The sequence below is a fragment of the Triplophysa dalaica genome, chromosome 25, assembly GCF_015846415.1.
Source record: "Triplophysa dalaica isolate WHDGS20190420 chromosome 25, ASM1584641v1, whole genome shotgun sequence".
NCBI lineage: Eukaryota > Metazoa > Chordata > Actinopteri > Cypriniformes > Nemacheilidae > Triplophysa > Triplophysa dalaica.
In genome coordinates this window covers 13779540-13799979 of record NC_079566.1, presented here as the reverse complement: position 1 = coordinate 13799979, position 20440 = coordinate 13779540, and the positions used below count along the sequence as shown (strand labels likewise).

At 37.2% G+C, this 20440-nt stretch overlaps 2 protein-coding genes across 3 annotated transcripts in view; one reads left to right on the top strand and one right to left on the bottom strand.

Annotated features, from left to right (window-relative positions):
• The window catches only part of LOC130415677 (collagen alpha-1(IX) chain-like), a 28138-nt gene extending 21991 nt beyond the window's left edge, over positions 1–6147 (bottom strand). For both annotated transcript variants that reach the window (XM_056741540.1, XM_056741541.1), the window contains exons 1-2: positions 6038–6147; positions 2046–2131 (exon numbers count right to left, since the gene is read on the bottom strand). In XM_056741540.1, coding sequence (XP_056597518.1) covers positions 2046–2131; positions 6038–6063 — 112 coding nt within the window. In that variant the 5' untranslated portion in view covers positions 6064–6147. The remainder of the gene's footprint in view (positions 1–2045; positions 2132–6037) is intronic.
• Positions 6148–9636: 3489 nt separating this feature from the next.
• fam135b (family with sequence similarity 135 member B) overlaps positions 9637–20440 on the top strand; it is a 37113-nt gene continuing 26309 nt past the window's right edge. The window contains exons 1-2 of the mRNA XM_056742087.1: positions 9637–9765; positions 18011–18102. Coding sequence (XP_056598065.1) covers positions 18023–18102 — 80 coding nt within the window. The 5' untranslated portion in view covers positions 9637–9765; positions 18011–18022. The remainder of the gene's footprint in view (positions 9766–18010; positions 18103–20440) is intronic.

The window sequence follows — 20440 nt, the reverse complement described above, 5'->3', positions numbered from 1 at the left end:
TCGTGACATCACATGAGATTAAGGTAAGATTGTTTCTGGGTAAAACTGTATTAGTCACATTTCTTTATAATGAAAAAATCATATTGGATAAATCAAGTCGTGAACAAATATATTTTAAATATACAAATTTATGAATTTTCAATAAAATATGTCAATAAAAATATCACAGTTTTTAAAAAAACTAACAAAAACTTAAGTGTAATGAAACAGGAAATGGGGCAGAGTCACATTTGATCTTAAAATGTAAAAAGAGAGAAAAGACATTTTGATGACATGTTGGTAAAAATGTGTCGAATTAAAGGAAAAGTTCATTAAAATTATGTAATTATTAACAAACCCTCTTATCATTTAAAACCTGTTTGACTTTCTTTATTCTGCAGAACTTAAAAGAAAATATTTTTACAAATTGTAGGTCCCGATTGAATTGCATTGGTTTGGTTCCATACAATAGAATTCAAAGGTGGTTTTTGGTTAACAACATTTTTCAAAACATCTATTTTTGTGTTCTGCAGAAGAAAGCAAAATCACACAGGTTCAAAATGACAACAGGGTGAGTAAATGATGACAGAATGTTCATTTTGAATGTGAGCTATCCCTTTAAAGCCCCAAAATCAAGGGAATAAACATATTCATGTTTTGCTTAGAGCATAGCACAGCTTGGGAGAAAAATGTCGATGGAGAGGCTTAAAAAAATCTGAGTATTTATTTTCTTAAACCATAATTTAAAAAAAATATTATCATTGAACATCATTTAGCTGAGCATGCTCAGGTAGGCGCTGGAGGTGATACATTTGTCCGAATTATAGTCAGATAACATTTTTAGGATTCATGGATTTAAATGTGTACGTGTGTGTGGACCTGGAGGACAGCTTTCAGGAGGTCAGACTAAAAATATGGTAATCTGTTGAAGCAGCTGATGGGAAATCAAACGTGGCACTCGCTCATCATTCATCATATTAACATGCTGTCTTTTCTCAAATGTATTTTCTGTGAAGCCGCTTTGCAACATTGCAAAATTGTGAAAAGCATTATAGAAATAAATCTGATCGAATGGTACAAATATATCACAGTGGAATGTTATTAGTCAGTACATTTTCTAAGGGTTTTCCTCTGTGAGACGACAGACCAAAACTGCAGCACTCAGAATAAGAGAGCGGGGAATTGTGAAATTATAGCTCGAGGGAAAAGATGAGGGGGGCTGACGCAGCAGTTTGCACAGGTACTGTGTGACATCTGGAACTTTTTGAAAGCATAAAATAAACAACCATGTAGCAGTGTCAAATAAAGACTATGTTTTATAGTGCTGTTTACCCCGGGGAGTCACGTGAGATGGTTTTAAACACTCATATCCTCCTGTGTCATTTTAAAACCACCCATTAGTGCGAAGTCGGGACTAAAGCCGAAGTGGCGGTGAATGTGCATGTGTGCCGTCTTGCAGGAACACGTGTTTGTTTATACGTGCCCGCAAAAATGCTTACGCCACCGCTATAGCAAAGTGTGGAAGGCTCGGGCAGGACCACACACTGATGTCTAACCATAAAAACACAGAGGAAGTGTTCACGTAACACTGTATTAAATCACAGCTATCATCTCCAGGACTTTTTTAAGAAGGAGGAGCTTGTCAGCATCACCGTCTTCAAACTCCACAAGGGTGCTCATTTGCATCAAGTTTTGCTTTGTCACTGCAAATATTTTGGTTGTGACAAGGCTGACAAAAATCAAAGTGTAGAGAGTTCTGTTTATAATAACATAATCGCTGAGTACTAGTTTTATCTAGACAATGATTTGGACCTGTCAATCATCAAGCATAAGTGGTCACATAGTAAAGAGTCCCTATTCCATTCCATTTCAAAATATTCAGATCTTAATTTTAAACGTGTCTAGTTTTCATCTTCTCATAACATGGGTTGTGTATTTTAATTGTGTGTTTTACTACATGTACATCAAATACAAACAAGCTGTATAAAGGATGCGATTCTGTGGATGAACAAATACATTCTGTAACATCTGAAGATTTTTGGACACCTTCTTAAAGAGATACTCACGAGCAAAAGCTGGTGCACACAGCAGCGTGAAGAGAATCATGTGCGTTAAACATCCGTCAAACAATGTCTGCAGCCACACCCGGCTCCTGAGAGATAGAGAGAGAGAGAGAGAGAGATTTAAGGCTAGTCACAGAAAAATCTTTCTTCACATCGCGACAGTAGACATCGACTGCGCTGACACAGGAAAAAAATACAGAACAATAAGAAGACAGAAAGACTTAGTTTCATCAACCCTGAAGCCACCTATCTGCTGTCCAGAATCGTGTTTGAGAGAGAGTTGATGAGAGGAAGATGTTGTGCTATAGGAAAGACTGACGTGTCATTCTCCCGAAGTAATGGTGAACTGACACACACCCTGACACCCCCATTATTAATTCATCCATCCATGTTGAGTCTACATTTAATACAAGGGAATTCGTGACATTGTCTTGAACTGTCATCTATTAATTTGTGTTGGTGACACGATTGTGCTCCTTTTTTCGTGTCACCCAGCACGACTTTGAGTCTCAAAGTCGTCTCAATCAACGCGATCTGGAAGGAAGTCATGCCGATTTTACAAGGTGGCTCATTCGTGTGAATTCCTGATTCCTAGATTTCATTCGTAGCTTTTTTATGACTTGACTTTTCCACCGTGATGTTCGGTTTAGGGGCAGGATTAGAGTAGCAATTTATCGTTGCTTTGCAAACTCGTAAAATTCAAGTTTTTAGCTATATTACCCTTTGCGGCTGTGATTTTAGGATTGGGGTGAGAGGTTTTGGTTTGCCAACATCCAAAAATGTACAACTTCTTTTGATATACATTTTAAAATATATAAACGTACATACACAGATGGTCTGTGTATTGAAAATAGTTCTGAGTGACACGAAAATATGGGGAAATCGGTGTCCATGACCACGAATCAACAGATTCCACCGTGCCTATGCCATAACATCCTTGAGACTGGCTTTGTTTTCACAGTGCAGATTAAAGACGAGCTAAACAAAAGATCTTTTGGGGGGAATATCATAGAAAATGTTCGTTTACATGACACGTCACTGAAACATTGGAGATCACACTTGTCTCTGTGACAGTCCAAGACTTGAATGTGAATGTGGCCCACGCATGCTGGCCAATTAGAAATTGTGAAGGTTCTGCCTGTCAATCCGCCTGTTACACAACACCGAATGATCATCCAAGTATGTCCCATGTGTGTATATCATAAAATCGAATCCATATGAGTTACGGATGGAAAGCAGTTTTGGGGAAATTCTTTAAAATAATCAACAAGATATTTGCCTTCTTAATATTTTTGGAGACAGAAAAAAAGGAAATTGTGCATAGATTTTTATGGTGCAAACTGAACCAAAGACATTTTTATTTCTTCCCAATTGATTAACAGTATTAATTTCCATGTCAAAACTAAACAAAACTGGTATGTTTCTTCTTAAAGCTGCATAAGAGTGCCGTATGGGATTAACATAATTTCAGCTGTACAATGTATACATTTGGATTCATTCCCATGAGAATCCTCACATACTGTATATCCTTTCTGTCTCTCTCGTTTCTCTCAAAGCCTAGTCTCGTTATCCACCATAAACAGCTTTGCTTTGCAAGCAATTGTTCTATTATGTGAAAAACAACAGCTTGTATTTTTCACTGGCAGACGATGTTGTGTCTCAGACGCTCTCTCCTTTAGAACATGCTTTGGACATCTTATCGTGACTAAAACAACACCAGATTGAACCACTGGTGTAGATGTGAGTTTTAAGAGAGATGTGCACCTTAGAACTGTGTCGTTTCACAGCCCCAGAAACATTTAGATATGCAAATGCAGCTCACATCACATTCAAATACTAGTTAACTACAATCATATGAAGGTGTCTGTCGTGTATCTGGCAGTGGTTTGGCGTGCCATAATGTCACCAGTCCGAACCCTCAAAAGTGCCCCCTACAGGAGGACAAAGGCATTACAAAACACATAGTTCTGACTCTAAAATCTGATTGGATAAACCACAATTAAAGGTGAAGTGGTTGATTTGGAAAGGTGCTTATTTTAGCCTGCTAGCATTGAAAGCACCCTCTTATGCGATTCGCCGTCCAAAGCCACGCCTCTTCCAAACACCTGAATTTATTTCGTAAATCCACATTAGGAATTACAAACTAAATCCATTAAATTACTCTCGAAGCATGTACACACCGGTCCAAAAGTTAGAGAGCAACGAAAGTAGCGTCTTTCAGACCCTTTGCCTGCCGGAGTTGTCTCCATCGTGTAAAAGCTGAACAGATGATAAATCGAGTTTTTCCTCTTTCAGGATTCAGACATTTTTTTGTGACTGCTTTTAAAAAATTGACTTTTGTTTTGTAGATTTACTTCTTGTTGGATGCACAAGAAAGTTTGATCGTTGCAGATTGTCCGTCATTATATATATAAAATTACCATTTACCAGAAGGTTTTGATTGGACTAAAGTATTTTGGTTCTACTCCTTTCACAGACGAAATATAATTATTCAAAATACTGTATCATAAATGCCTCAGTTTTTGCCATTTACCGCAGTTCTCTCTCTCGTTCCTCTCTCTCTCTCTCTCTCTCTCTGTTTCTCTCTCTGTCTCTCTCTCTCTCTCTCTCTCTCTTTCAGATCAGATTAGTAGGCGGGGATTCTAAATCTTGGATTTCCTCTTGATGACACAGTGATAATCCATGTGTAGGGAAAATCTTCACCCACTCACATCCCTCATGAGTCACAGACTGCAGATTATCATATCAGGGAGATTTTAGTTTAATACGAAAGCAGAACAGTCAAAATGACCAAAAACATATATTCAATGTGAGTCATTGAATATGTGTTCTGAAGCTGACATCTAAACCCCATCTAAAACAAACACAATCTTTGTCGAATCCATAGTACAATTCATAAATATAACAATTATTCAATATAATCAAACATAATTTTCATGATTTTCCAGTCCTCTATGTCTTTTGTGGAAATAACCATCTGAATAAAAATGATTGTACTATGGTATTTCCACGACTATTGAAGATTATGGTCATGTATTACTTCTCGCATTGAAACGAAAATGTCATCATATTTATGTCAGAGCATGACGTTCCTTTGCTAAGCAACTGCTGTTTTTCAGAGGAAACAGACTGCTGTCTTTCATCCAGATGTTGAGGGAAGTTCCTCCCCAACATTTATGTAAACTATAATTACAAAGATGCTTTATCAAAACTCCAGTCATACATAGACACTTTGAAATTCCTCTTTCACAGACAACACCTGATTTAAAGAGCAGAACTGGGAGTCCTTAAAGTTCCCTAGTAAAACATAGATTTAATGGAGAAGCTACCATAAAAAGTAAATGATTTTGAACATTTACAATGGTAAAAAGCATCACCTGGCTACAGGGTTTCGCTATTAGAACTAGAATATCCAAACGAACATCCTATACAAAAACCATGTAATGTAATGTGCAATGTCTACATTCAATAAATGCATTAAAATGGAGCATTTATTTTTACAAAGGTGCATCAGTTTACTTGAGAATGGTTTGCCTAAAAATAATTTACACAGAAATCCATAGTGTTTTAAGAATGAGGCCCTATGATTTTAATATGCAATGCGCTGCACTATAGGAGTGCATTTACTTTACGACTTAATATACGACTTTGTGTTTACTGATAACTGTTGATCTAAATCTTCAACTGCAAGAGTCTGTATTGATGCCAGACCCAGGAAAACGCTGATGAGACTGAATTTATGTTTTAAACAAGCACTTAAACTCTAAAGAAACTAAACTAAGGATGAAATTACCTTGTCAAACAGATGCTCGACATAAAAAGATCAGGGAATTGGAACATAACAGTTTGGAAACAATGTTTTAGACACTTCACAAAAGGTAAAATGAATAGGAAATAATCTAAGTCAGTTCTAACAAAGTTCAGGAAGAAGATAAAAAAAGACGGTTTCACCGTCTCCTCTTAAGATGCTATTCTGTGGGTGGTTAAGATCTTACCTGCTCAGGCTGAGATGAGGAGCCATGTTTCTGTCCCTCAAAGGGGATGTGAGAGTCTGAATGGATGGAGAAGTTCGGTCCCTTGGCCAAGAGATGTGTCGTCACTCACCAGTTCGTCTCCAGCAATGCCCACGGACCTCTCTGCCTGAAGACGACCTGTGCCAAACTTTTGGCACACATTAAGGTTTTTTTTGCGAGGGCAACCTGGCTTTGTTTCTGGCGCCCTATTGGGTAGGAGAGCTCTGAGGGGTGGTGCCACGGTTTTTACGAGTGATGTTTAAGAGAGATGTTGAGCCTCAGGCGTTGCGAGCACCTTGTTTCATTTTTTGCAGAGGAGCTAATAACACACGTCGAGCGGCGCTTATTCTGCTAATAGGGTCTCCTGCTGCAGGGAGTCGTGTAATTCACAAAGTTACTGTATGTTCATGAGCGTAGGTTCATGTCGTAGTAAAACAGATTAAAACACAACTGCTTGATAAGCATTATTTATGAATCAAACTTTTTATTTGGGAAATGGGCCAGTCTAACAATAGTCCCATATGCTGGTGGAGAAGTTGCTGACAAAAATGTAGAAAAGATCTTTTGCAGCAGTGAATCCAATGTTTTCCCATTTTATGTGGCAAAATTTTGACTGGCTAAAAGGAGCCAAATGTCATTATAGACCTTTAAACAATTTGTATGTTCATGCGGTGAAGTTTGTTCTGTACTGTGTATTGGCTCATACAGGAAAGAGAAAAGTAGACTATTTTTAACATCCGAGTCTAAAGATAGCCTTTGGGTGAAAGAAGTCGATAGAAAAATAAGATTATAAAGCCGCAGGTAAGTTGATGTGTTGACTTGCTTGAGTGTTCTCGCTATAAAGGGTCTTGGCTTCCAGCTCTGTTCTCCTCAGAGGAGAATTCTGGGAAAAGAAATATGAATGACCTCAAACCAGGACTATGAAAGCGACTCGCTCACAGGCACATCGGCTACTTTGGCTTCTCTCACATCAAATGTGATGTAATTTATACCTTAACAAGAGGATCGCTTTAGGGCTCAGACAAAATTTCAACTTACGTATACATATAATTAAAGTATCTTCATCTTCACAAGATTAAAGTTTTGTGTTTTGCTTGTAAAAGAATATAAAGAAGATGCCTTCTTCAACATTCTGTCTTTTTTAAATGATTTTTGAAAGCATGTATCATGTTCGAGCTGTCATGACACATCTGGCTGGCCTGTCATTAAATTTAGGGACCAGGCAAAAGTTGTGAATGTGTTCCATTTACAGACAGCAAGTGACTAGAAAATAATTACAGAAAGAAAAAATGTGTTGCTTAGTACTAGTGCAATATACACTAAACACACTACTATTGTTTTTACTTAAAAAAACGTATTATAAAAACTTATTTTGCTACCCAGTCATAAGGCAGTACGTGGCAAAGACACGACATTTGGAATCTATTTATTCTTGTTCATGGACACGAATACACCCATTTTTTTAATGTCACTCAGCACAATTCTCTATTTGTGTCACTCAACAAGACTTTCAATACACAGACTGCATATGTGTTTAGATTTATACCCCGAAATCAAAAGAAGTCGTACATATTTTAGGTATTGGCTAACCATCACCTTACTTCACCCCAAACCCCGAAGGCAAATTTTGTTAATAACGTGAGTTTTAGAGGTGGCAAAGCAACGAACAATTGCTTTACTAACCCCGCGCCTACAGCTAACATCACAGGGGAAAAGTCACGTCATAACAAAACATACCAATGAGATCGTATGAAATTAGATTTCACACGAATGAACCACCTTGTAAAATCAGATTGCGTCGATATGTATTTTTACATATGAAAGATATAACATATTAAAATACATTAAATTAAAAGTTGTGATCGGTGACACGAAAAAGGGGGACATTCGTGACAGTAAACACGAATGAATAGATTTACATTTAGACTGTGTTGTATTTTGATGAGTTGAAATATCTTTTAAGGACAAAAATGACATTTACCTGCAATATTTTTGCCTTATTCATTTAAAGTTGTATAAAATGTCTTAATTTTTTGATGCTCTCCTGACATTTAAAAATATATATATATTATAAATCTCAATAAATCTGTAAATATTTCAGAGTGATTCTAAATAATGCAGAATTTAAACATTCTGCTAAACTTTGGCAGTCCAATCAAATTATGAATTTAAATGATTCATATACAAAATATATTAAAATCACACTTGAACGAAGTGTCAAGCCTCGTACAAGCGTCAAACTGAAAATGGAAGGTCACATTGAGCACATTGCATTGTGGGATGCATTACTCCACATGGTGTTCTCTGGTTGGGCTGCAGTATGTAATGTATTCAAAGCTAAGACTAAGAATCTGAGGACAAATGGAGAGACACACAGAATTCTATTAAGGTTATGCCGCCTCTCTGACCTTCGCAATATTTAATATTTCCTGTGTTCAGATAAAATCAGGAAGTTGCCTGTCCACGACCAGATGGTCCAGAGTTTAGATAAGCTCATAACACGCTCAGCACACCTGCAGAGTCTGCTGGCAGTCTGAAACATGCTGCGTTATTGGGAAACCAAGACCCATAAAAGCTTTTAAAGAAACACGCACAAGGATGTATGCAAGATACGCACCACACCGCATAGAAGGCGCAGACCCCTATACGATGATTTTCCAAAACACACCTGCATAAAAAATCTGCAGAGTACACAGGGTGTGTTTAAACAAGCATCAGTGTGGATGCAAAGAATGATGGGTAACATAAGCATTCTGATTATGAGTTGAAGCCATACTTTAATACAGTACTTACTTGAATGATAATACTTTAAATGTGAGTGTTTAAATCTCAAATCTAATGTCTAAAAAAGTAGCTACATGAGCAAGTTGTCTTATATAGCCAGTCTATTGACTGCGGCAAATGACTGAAGACGTTTGCATCTTAAGATGTTCAAGAACCGCCCCCCTAGATTTGCTGTATGACTGACATGTAAAGTGAACAATCGCAGTTCATGAAGTTAACCGAGAAAAAAATACATTTTTGCAATGTGACTATGATGATTGAAACTTAAAAAAAGAATTAATATGGTCGCACTCATCTTTGTCATTTACATAACATATGAAAAGTTATGCGCACTCACAAAGAAAAGCTTGTTTACCTAATTCAGCTGTTTAAGCAAACTTTCACTTTAAGAAACGCATATTTTGATAGGTTAGTGCAATACAAATAAAGCTAGAAGTACTATAGACCACAGGTTTGTTTTCCCGATCGTGTGTAAAGTTGAATTATTTCGCATTTAAGACGCTGACGTAAGTTCGTACACACGTGCGTCTGCACAAAGACCGATCTATTGCCAAACATTACCGTTCATCCACCTCAAAGGATAAAGAGACAGAGAGAGAGAGAGAGAGAGAGAGAGAGAGAGAGAGAGAGGACAAACGAGTGGCGCAGCAGCACTTAGGCGGATTGGACATTATCTCTGGAGGTGGGCTAAAGCAAGCGCGCCGCCGCAGAGCGCGCAGGACCTGAATGATCGCCATGGCAACACCAGCAGCAGCCTCCTCAGCATCAGCACCAGCAGAAACCGCGAGCCGCTCATGCCCGTATCAACACTGAGACCTGCCGTAGTCTCTTTCATAACACACACTCCCTCACAACTTAATGACATAGGATCTAAGCGAGTGCGCGGATCAAGTCGGGGTCGCGCAGCAGCGTTGTCGCGAGGGCAGGTAAGAATATGAACATTTATCGCCTTTGTCTTGTCGTTCGCCCGATTTTGCTTCCTAGATCGACCGTGGACTGGCTGGTTTGGTATGCTTTGATCGTTGCTTGCGCTAGGAATATTATATCTGCAAATTCTTGTTATGGTCATATTGGATGCGTATTCTGCCAATGCAACACTCCGGCCATCTGGCTCTCGTCAGTTTAACATAGTCTCAGCATTGCATTTCTATTAAACAAACACATCAGATCGTATTATAAACAGCAGACAGACTACAGACCCTGGTACTGGTGTAAATTGATGTTGTGGATATAAGCAGTACACTGTGTGCTAGACGCCGGATTAGATCTGATTTGATTTTGCTCCAGGGACACTCATTTGCTTTCTGTTATCAAATAGATAAGTGGTATGCTCACTGTCAAAAAGGTTACTTGTGGTTGGTAATATCAGCAACTGGGTTGTGTCAACTTGAAACGTACATAAATGAGTCATAATATGGATTGCGTGCAACTGATGACACACTCTAAGTAGAAAACTCTTGAAGGAAGCATCTTTCCGTGCGAGAGATGTTATGGAATGAAATCTTATTACAGAACAGAACAAAACCACTGGAATTTGACCATGGTTTCACTCTTCTCCCCCCCCCCAAAAAATGCTACTGTGTGTTGGTCAGATTCAAATAATAACTACAGAATAATTTTATGTGATGAAATGTTCAGATTCAAGTAGCATTCAAACTCATTGCACATGTTGCGGAATGACGTCTTTTGGTGAAGGTCAATAAATCTGACATACACAGCGGTCGCTGCGTGAGCCAGGCTGCGGATCTATTTTTCAAATTATGCCTCACGCACAACCTGAAAATCCTGCTGGTGACATTTGACATTTACAGGCCGCTGTAACATCCAGAATAATCTGTTCTGTAAATTGATGACCGAGGGCTTGTGACATTCAAATGCAAACTTGCGATTCCCGAGAGGACCCGAACGCTTCTGGATGCATCTAACGGACATGGCCCAGGCTTGTCAGAGGACGTGAAATACCCCAGACACCAACAAACTGTTATCGATGTAGCAGCAGATTTTCCGGCAGACTTCCCGATCGGCCAGGTCTATCTGCTCCGCTCGAGGCAGAATGCCCTTCTGGGAATGTTGGCCGAAAGCGCTAATGCTTTTCTTAACTCTCATAGATGATCTTGACAAATCTAGACAGTCCTAGAATACTCAGACCACCTGCAGTCTACAGAATCAGTTCATACGTGATGTGCTGATTGATTTCATTGCGAAGTTTTCATAAATTAATAATTCAGACTTTCTGAATATTTCTATGGGGCTATGAAGACCAGATAAGGGTAAAGGCTTCTTTAAAAATTAATGTTAAACTAATACAGTCTTCTAAACAGGCAGAACATGAGACAGCAACACATCTCATCCGTCTGAATCAAGGTATGAATTAAAACAAGTTTGCATTTTACAGATAAAATATGTTTTGTTTCGGCTTTGAATGTGTTGCACCAAACCAGAACAGTTTTTCGCTGTCACCGAGGACAGACTAATGACTTGTTGCTGGAAACCTGCTGTGCTCCACCTGGTAAGGACACTGTGACCAAACCACGTGTGGCATGTCAAGGCAACACGCTATAAAATATTTTCCAGAGTTTATGACCAAAGCAGTTTATGATACACAATCAGACTCATGACTTTGCATGTGCACACTTTAAGAATAAAATCTTTTTTATATATTGTCATTCAGATAGCTGTATATGATAACATCAGATAGCACACATACATTATTGTATCTCCCTGTGTGGATTTGTAACAGTTTGCAGTCTTGTGACTCCCTCGTGATCTCTATAATCTCTATCACAATGTTCCCGCAGGGTCAACCCCATGCTGAATAAATGTTTTAAAAGCGCTGCAGGCTGCTACCAGAGATGTGCACGTCTGACCCAAAACATGATTCCAGTAGCCTAGACCCCTTAAAAACCACAAAACAAACCCCTGTCATTTCATTGGTCTTTGTATATGAACGTAATCTATAGACGGGCACACTGTTATTTTTGAAAGAGAGTAGGATGTAGTATACCGTGTGCAATATGCAGATATCATGTACAGTATGCATGGAAATCCTGCGTGAACTTACATCTTAAAAGCATACTTCAGAAGATTCTGTGTCCAGCTTGTTTTCAATTGTGACAAGTGAGCCGGATGCGATTCTGTAAGAGTTTCTTTCTCAAGTTATTATTTAATCAGCTGAAAGTTTTGCTATTTTTACATCAAATGTTAATAAAAAATGCAAATGTATTACTATAACTTTATTCTTTTCAAAGAGAGTTCGGCTAAAAAGAGCAAAACAAATATTTCATCATGGAGTCGTCTTTCATGTTTTTCAGATATTTTGATAAATGTCTTTTTGGTTTTGTGTCCATACAATGAAAGTCAACCTGTGTTGTAACCAACATTCTTCAAAATATCTTCTTTTGTGCTCTGCAGAAGAAAGAAGTCATATATGTTTGAAATGAAGGTAAATGAATGATGACAGAATTTGCATTTACATTTATGTTTAAAAAAACGTCACCCAGTTTTAACAAAAACATCAACCGGCTATCAGCATAATAAAAAAGTGTCACTTCTGAAAACACATTTAAACATAATTGATTATTGTAAAGATGTAATTCATGAAATGTATAACCTTGTTATTAAAAGCGAATCAATCCTATGTTCACCACTGCAATCATATTAGCTGACCCCTAAATCTATTTCTACTTTCACATGGGGGTCCTGATTACCACCCCACCTCAATTTGTGCACTAGATCCCTTTGTTTGTCTTATAGACGCAAGTGTAGATAAGCCAGCCGTAGATGACTCATGCTTTAATGGACAGAGTCATTTCAGTTCACAAATGCTGTAAGATCTAACAGTATGGTTCAATAGCTTAATTCACTGCCATTTAAAAGATCAAATAGAGCGCTCTGTGCCTGCTGACGCTGGCAGACTCAAATATTCTCTTAGCAAAATCAGCAGTTTTACTGCAATACGCCATTCTATTTCTTTATGGGTTCGAACTTTGATTTCTTATCATAATTGATTTGTGGTCTCATTCCAGCTCCGGCTTAAAATAGACTTCTTTTTTTTAAAACTTAAAAATCATAGTATAATGGTTTGTTATAATGTAGCATTATGATATCTGTTACCTGGCTTTCGATTTTTCCACCAGGATTCGCAAATGTCCACTTCACATGCCCCGATATAGACTGATAGAATAGATCTTAAATTCACACCAAATGACTGATCCAGTGTTGCTGTGTCGCACCACAGAGTCACAGTTTATGTTAGAGTTAACCAACAAATTTGACTTATTAACCTTAGATAAAGAAAGTATTTGAGCATTGAAAAAGTTCCACACGTTTGATTCTAAACTATCTAGACTAGACTGCTTTTCCACTATCGCGCTTAATTGATCTCGTTTCTTAAGCATTCCACTCCGTGCCGATCCAGGTTTCATTGGTTTAATTTTCAGGAACATTTTTAGAATATAATCACAATCGTGTCACTCGCTCCCGTGTGAAACACAATAGACTGAGCTACAACTTGAAAAACGTTTTTGCTTCTCTTGGTACTCCCAAGTCCAGCTGTTGAGAAGGTATGTTAACTTTATTTCCTTCTGTAATAAGATGCTATTTTGGCTACAAAGAAAAAAAAAACTGGTATCTAGGCAACCGACGAGTGACCGACCCTGAGTGGCGATGTAAATTCCAGTAAGCGTGTTGGAAATTGTGTTGGCTCACAAGGAAACATAACCGTTTCAGACAGTGCTTAGAATGATTCGGCGAGATGGTGGAAAAGCGCTCTTTTATTTCAACAGTATGTTCATTTATTACTCGATTTCAACATTTAAGTCCAAACTAGCTTACCTTTTCTGAAAGATAACTTTATTAAGACCAATAGCCAAGCCGTTGTTTGAACAGGAAAACAGACTTTTTTCAGAACCTATTCGTGGAAAAAGCAATTCAAGTTTTGACAAACACACACTCAGATAGCGACACAGAATCTCACAGGCCAGAATGAAACCATAGATCACTCAAAGCAAACCCAGCGCCTGCACAATTGATTAAACACGCAGGTCGAGCAGGTGTCTTGAGACGAGATTTATGATTCACACACACACAGGAAGAGAACTGAGGTATAGAATATTTTAGGAAATGAGCTGTTCAAAATTTCATCACGTTTGGAGATCTTTGAGAATTTTAAAAGTGCCCAGATGTCAACAACTCCCTAACTGGTTTCCGCAAGGTGACCATGGAGGAACACAAACTTTTAATTAACCGCTAAAATAACATTCAAACCGAGTTTATGTAGTTCATTCAGACTAAAAAACAAGAAGTGCACAAACAGCACAACACAAGTATTGAGGTAAAATAAAGTCAAACTTCTACAAAAAGGAATATAAAGTGTTTGCGTACGTTCACTCGAAATGAACTAGAGAAAAAAGAGACCAGGTGATATTGCTCACAATTCCAGAGATCAACCAACAATCCCATAACCCACCTCGAGATCGTACGGTGAGGCCTGATTAGAAATTACTAAATGAAAGATTGCTCAAAATTTAAGATGAAACAACCTTATTACAAAATGTAATACATTATTTAAATTTGTTTAAATAAGTGTTACATTGTCTATAGATAACTTTTGTCATCATTATCATTCAGGAAAAATGTGTACTCAGATCTTAATCTAAAATTTAGAAATGGCATAAAAAAGTGGTTGTGGATTATATCGTAAATTACATTTAAGCAAGACATAATGTTTCTCTATATTGCAGCAAATGCTTCGAATTTGTCGTATGGCGTGTTCACACCAAACGTCATTGCATTCTTTGCTCTGTATTACTCTCGTGATTAGTCTGATATATTCGCGCGAGTGACGCGTCACGACTTGTCCAACAGTTGGTGTCGATGAGCTCTTCACACAAATTTCTCGCTCGGGTTGAAATTCTTCAACATGTGCCAAAGACGCCGAGTAATGCCGAGGTCCCACTTGACTTTTCCTTCCATTGACTTACATTCATACGCATGCGAATGTAACAGACCAGAAACGCACGCCAGTCGCTGCGTAGCAAAGTTCAATATTGGTGAACTCTGACCTGGAAATGTGCGTCAAAGCGTGACCTCTCGGTACAGAAATGTAAAAAGTTGAGGAATCGCACCCGGCCATTGTCGTACCACCGTCCGGCATTCTTCATATGCTCAAAGTCAAGTCTGACATAAGGCGAATATCACGCATTCGCACCGCCCGACTCACATCATTTGCATTACCCGGCACGAGATTGCGTCTTTGCACTGACTTTGCATGCAATTTACTTGCACAGATCCCTTAATTCGCATTTGGTGTGAGCCCTGGTTAGTGCACACTTCAACTAGACATAAACAACTAATAAAACAAATTCTATTCTGTTCTTATGAATAAGTTTGTGACTTTTTGCTTTATTGGCTCAATTTATGCTTTGGTACACATGATGCTTGTGTCAGAGATCTGTGTCTCTCAGACCCGTCTCAAAGAGGCTTTCAGGATATTGTTAGTGAAGCCAACATGGTTGTAACATTGTGTCAGTCAACTCAAGGACAGCCTTTCGAAGAAAACATACTTTTCATTTCTTAACATCGGCTGTTAACCTGCAAACTGTGACCTGGGATTAAACGACATCTAACGATGCTTGTTATGTTTCGCTTGAGTGCTGGTGTTATCAATATTTCATCACTACATGGTAACAGCAACATCATTGCATCATCACCGTCATGGTCAACATTGAAACCCCTGTTGATGTTTTGTAGATATTTTTATCATCTCTGTTTATTAATAGGAAACACATCAGAAAAACACACACACTTTCCCAGCATTAAACAGGAAAACACACTGTAATTCTGTTCTAGCTTCTCTGTAAATAAGACAACGGCGGTTATTAATCAAACTATGTACTACAGTACAGTAGGACGCCAATATTTTCCTGCAGATTTATTTAAATAGGTTTCTGTAACACACCCAAACATGTCACATGTTTGACTCACATGTTTGACATGTTTGACCCAAACACATCAAGACTCGGCAATGTTTTTAATTAATGCTAGTGTTGAGATCCTTACAAGAAGTCAATTGTAAGAGATACAGTATTTGTAAAAAACAACTATTCATTCTCATGCACACACAAACAACAACAATACAAGAAAGAAATTAAAATCTTCTTTTTTATTTACAGGAACAAGTGACCATCTCAGAAGAGCACTGCAAAAAAGGACATTCTTACTTAGCATTTTATCTTGTTTTTAGTAAAAAATATCTAAAACTTCTATGTGACGACATACAATTACTTGACATGAAAAGTGACCTATGACATTAAGTCTTATTTTATGAAAAATTATAAAGGATTGAAGTAAGTTTATAGCAAAAAACAAGCAAGAAAAATAAACTTTTCTCAAGTACATATTCAAGTTAATTTTTTCACCCCATTGGCAGATTTGTTTTACTTGTTTTTACCACAAACTTACTTAATTCTTATCTTTTTCTTTTTAAAAGAGACCAAATATCTTAGTTCACTTTTCTTGTAAACAAAGTGCATCTTGAGAAAGTGTATCTTGATTTAAGAATGCTTAGATATCGGTACTACAAAACAAGACACAAACACAAGAATGTCCTTTTTTGCAGTGAGAAACGGAAACATTTATCATTCCTCATAATTTAGTTTCGGTCACATATTAGAGCTTTCTGAGAGACCATGGAGAAGTTGAATGTCTCTTTGACCTTGAACCTCTCAACTTTGACCTTAGGATGGTCACATGAATCTCACTGTAATGATGTAACATAAGAGGAAAACAGTGCACATTGTGTGAAAGGGTCAGTGCACATGTTTGACTGGGGTGTTCTGTAAGGATATAGTTTTTCAGCTTGAGCAGTGTGTTTCAAGATGGTCTGCACTGTTTTCCCCCAATGATAGAGGAACATCTTTAAAATGCAAACTCGCTGGCAAGATGTCACTGCAGTTTATCAGACACATGCATTAGATCTGCTAAGAATACGCCTTAATAAACCTGCTGGGGAAACGCTGTTCCACATTAGTGTATAATGTATTTTATATGATTTTATTAATCTAAATTGCTTCTTTTTTCCTTTAATTATGTGTCATGATCACAACGAAGCTGCTAAACTGCTTTTAGCATGCAATAGAAAATATGGAAGAGTTGATCTAATCTGGCACAGAAAATAAAGTCCTAAAATCCTGAAAAAAGTTTCAACAGTAAACAGCGCAAATGAAGAAGATATTATACAGTTAACGCAGGAAAGAATAGAAAGCAGGTTGGCCAATGTGTAAACATATCATATCAATAATAGCACATACAAAGTTTATGTTTTCTTAATTTAAATGAACATTTATTTTACATAATATTTACATACATATTATAATTTTCTCCATGTTTCATGATTTTTATTTTTAAACAGAAATTATTATTATTAGTCAATCTCTATGTTTGTCGCTTTGTTTTGGAAATATCTAAGCAATCAATAGTATTAAAAAGTGTTTTATCCATTTTCCCCGTGAAATTTTGGACATCTGAGGTTTTGGAAAGACAGCAACCATATATAACATATAGGTCAAATGACCGTTTCTATTAATTGTCCAAGCAGGGAGACTTTTATCAGACGACCTGCTGTCTGACGAGAAGAAAAAGAGATAAATTTAATAAAAACAGTAAGAGAGAGAGACAGACAGACAAAATGTGAGTCAGTGTGTCAATGCTAAGCTTAGACGCACTGTTTCATCCTCAGTGTCACATCGACTACACACACTGTTATGTAGGGATAAGTTATCAAATAAGATTATCATTAGGACTCATAGAAGTTCAGCCACACCAAAGTGGCTTTGAGCGGCCTGTTTCATCTATAAATAATGTCATCATTATGATTTGGGATCACGTCAAGAAACTTCATGTGTCAGTTGTCTCATCAGGAACAAATATTTTGAAGGTCTTTGAGTGATTAGAGATGGTGATGTCCTGAGTCACAGAGTCCGCTCTTTTATCACACTATTCACTTCATTACTTACAAAGGTAAACACGATAACCACGTTTTTTCACAACGGGCTGAGCAGCTGACGACAGGACAGCCGGGCAGTTGCGATGGAACAACACGGCCGTGTTATGGAGGGAAATGAAAGTCTGTAAGTGTTTGGGTGTTCCTCAATTTGTCTTCGTCTCTTACAGGTTATGGAATAGATGATGTCAGAAGTTCAGGGCACTGTGGAGTTCTCGGTGGAGTTGCACAAGTTTCATAATGTGGATCTCTTCCAGAGAGGGTAAGTCAGTCGAACCTGCGTTCTTCTGCAGAGTCCAAGCTCTAATAAACGGAGCAAACCAGAGTTCAAAACACAGAAAGTCACGTTTCGTTCTTTTAATATCCAATTATTAAAATGAACTGGCCTGATTTTGTGGCTTTTAGTCCGTGTCTCTTGGCATTTACATAATTAGAAGTCATTAATGCATTTTTTTCCAGAAAAATCTGTACATTAAAAATAAATACAATAGATAATAATATAAAGACCTAAATAAGTCAATATATAAATATTGATTTATGCGTATATATTAAAAAGCTTGTTAGGTGTAATAAAATATATAAAAATAACATTGAAATGTATACCATTAAAATAAGATGTTATTCAATAAATATTAATAATAATGAAAACAAATATATATATATAATTTACAGTCTATTCAAAACAGTGACATATCCACTGTTTTGTCCAATAAATATTATTTTGATATTATTGAATTTATAAAAAAAAAAATTAATATATTAAAACAATGTGAATAATGCATAATAAAACATTTATTCATCAATTATATTTAATATATCTCTTTAACAGAAGTATCCTGGCCAAGATGAGCAGTCGGGTTAAAAACATTTAGTTTACAACATTTACACACCATTAATTTCCTCTGCTTACATTTTAACGCTTTAAAATAACTATATAACACCAAACTATGTAACTTCATCTATCTGGAGAATATTTATTTCTGAGGTGACAGCATATTTGAAGGCAGTCTTAATTAGAAATATGAATTTCTAATATATGTATAAAATGTATAATTTAAAACATCTATTAAATTAAAGTATTACTGTAATTTTTACAGTCATAGAGAATATTTTGATCAATAAAAGCATTAAAGGTTGTGGAAAGCCACTGTAGTCCTCTATCAACACATTTCTTTTATGCTATTATCTACATTACAATCCCAAGACTACACCTCCATAATCTAATAAAACTGTCTACACTGCAAGAGGTTATCATCCCACATTATATATTATACACCGTGTCATATTGCACAATGACATTTCCTATATAACTAATAAACTCTCCCTATTCTTCATGAACATTTAGATCTGGCCCTCCAGGCGAAGACTGGTTTCTCCCGAGTTTTTTTCTCCATTTATTTATCAATGGAGTTTGGGTTCCTGTTGGCTTTCTCACAGGGAGACTGCTGAAATTAGATATTTTTTAATATAATGCACATTGTGAAAGATATTTTTTATTATAATGCACATTGTGAAAGATATTATTTCTTATAATGCACATTGTGAAAAGCGCTATGTAAATAAAATTGAAATGCCGATTCAGTAGATTAATGATCGGCTTTGTTGTTTTGACACCTTATGTCGCTGTCAAAGGTGTCAGCCAAATCAATTGCTGTCATACTGTGAGCAGTAGGTGGAGAGTGTTCAGGTTATTGTTCAGGGATCTGAATATAACTCATTTGTGATCTCGGCTCAAAGCCGTGTTGATGTGGCCTTTCCTATTCTTTATTATGCAGAGCTTCAGGATAATAAATGTGGCGCTAACCGTGTGTTTATAGAAGATATGAAATCAAATCCGATCTGATTTACTTCTACAATTAATGTCTCTACTTTTGTTGTTTTCATAATTATTCTTTGATATGACATTCGTGGGTCTGATGGAGTAGAGGTCATGGTGGATGGTGCTCAGCTCACTGCGTCTGATGTGAGATTAATTCAAAGCTGAAGCATCAGATTTGCAGAGATTTGACTTTCCCTCACATAAACCGGAAAGCTAAATAATATAATCCCCTGTAAAAGAGAGAGAGAGAGAGAGAGAGAGAGAGAGAGAGAGACAATTTGTTTTGTCTCGGATGTGTGTGGTGGTTTTAACATATGCGGAGGACGTGTCATAACCCGCTGTAGACGTGTTGTAGCGTGTACTTGTGAACTGTTGTAGCAGGTTTGTCTGACACGTTTTGACATGTGACATGTTATGGTGAAGACCCATTGAGCAAACTGCAGTATACAGAGGACAGTACTTACAGTTTATCTCCAGGGAAAACCAGCACAAAGCCGCATCTGTTAGAAACAGCAGACAGAACAAATATCCTGCAGAAGAAACTGTGCCCTGGTGAAGCATCTGCTCCAGTATGATGAAACAGCTGGAATTTAAAGGAATATTTCATCATTTACTCACCCTCAGATACGAACCATTAAAATTTGATTTGTTCTGCTAAACACAAAGGAAGATATTTGTAAGAATGTCAGTCACCAAACAGATCTCATTGCCCTTTTACTGCCATAGTAGAAAAAATAAATACTATGGGGATGAGATCTGTTTAGTTGCTGACGTGTGACAA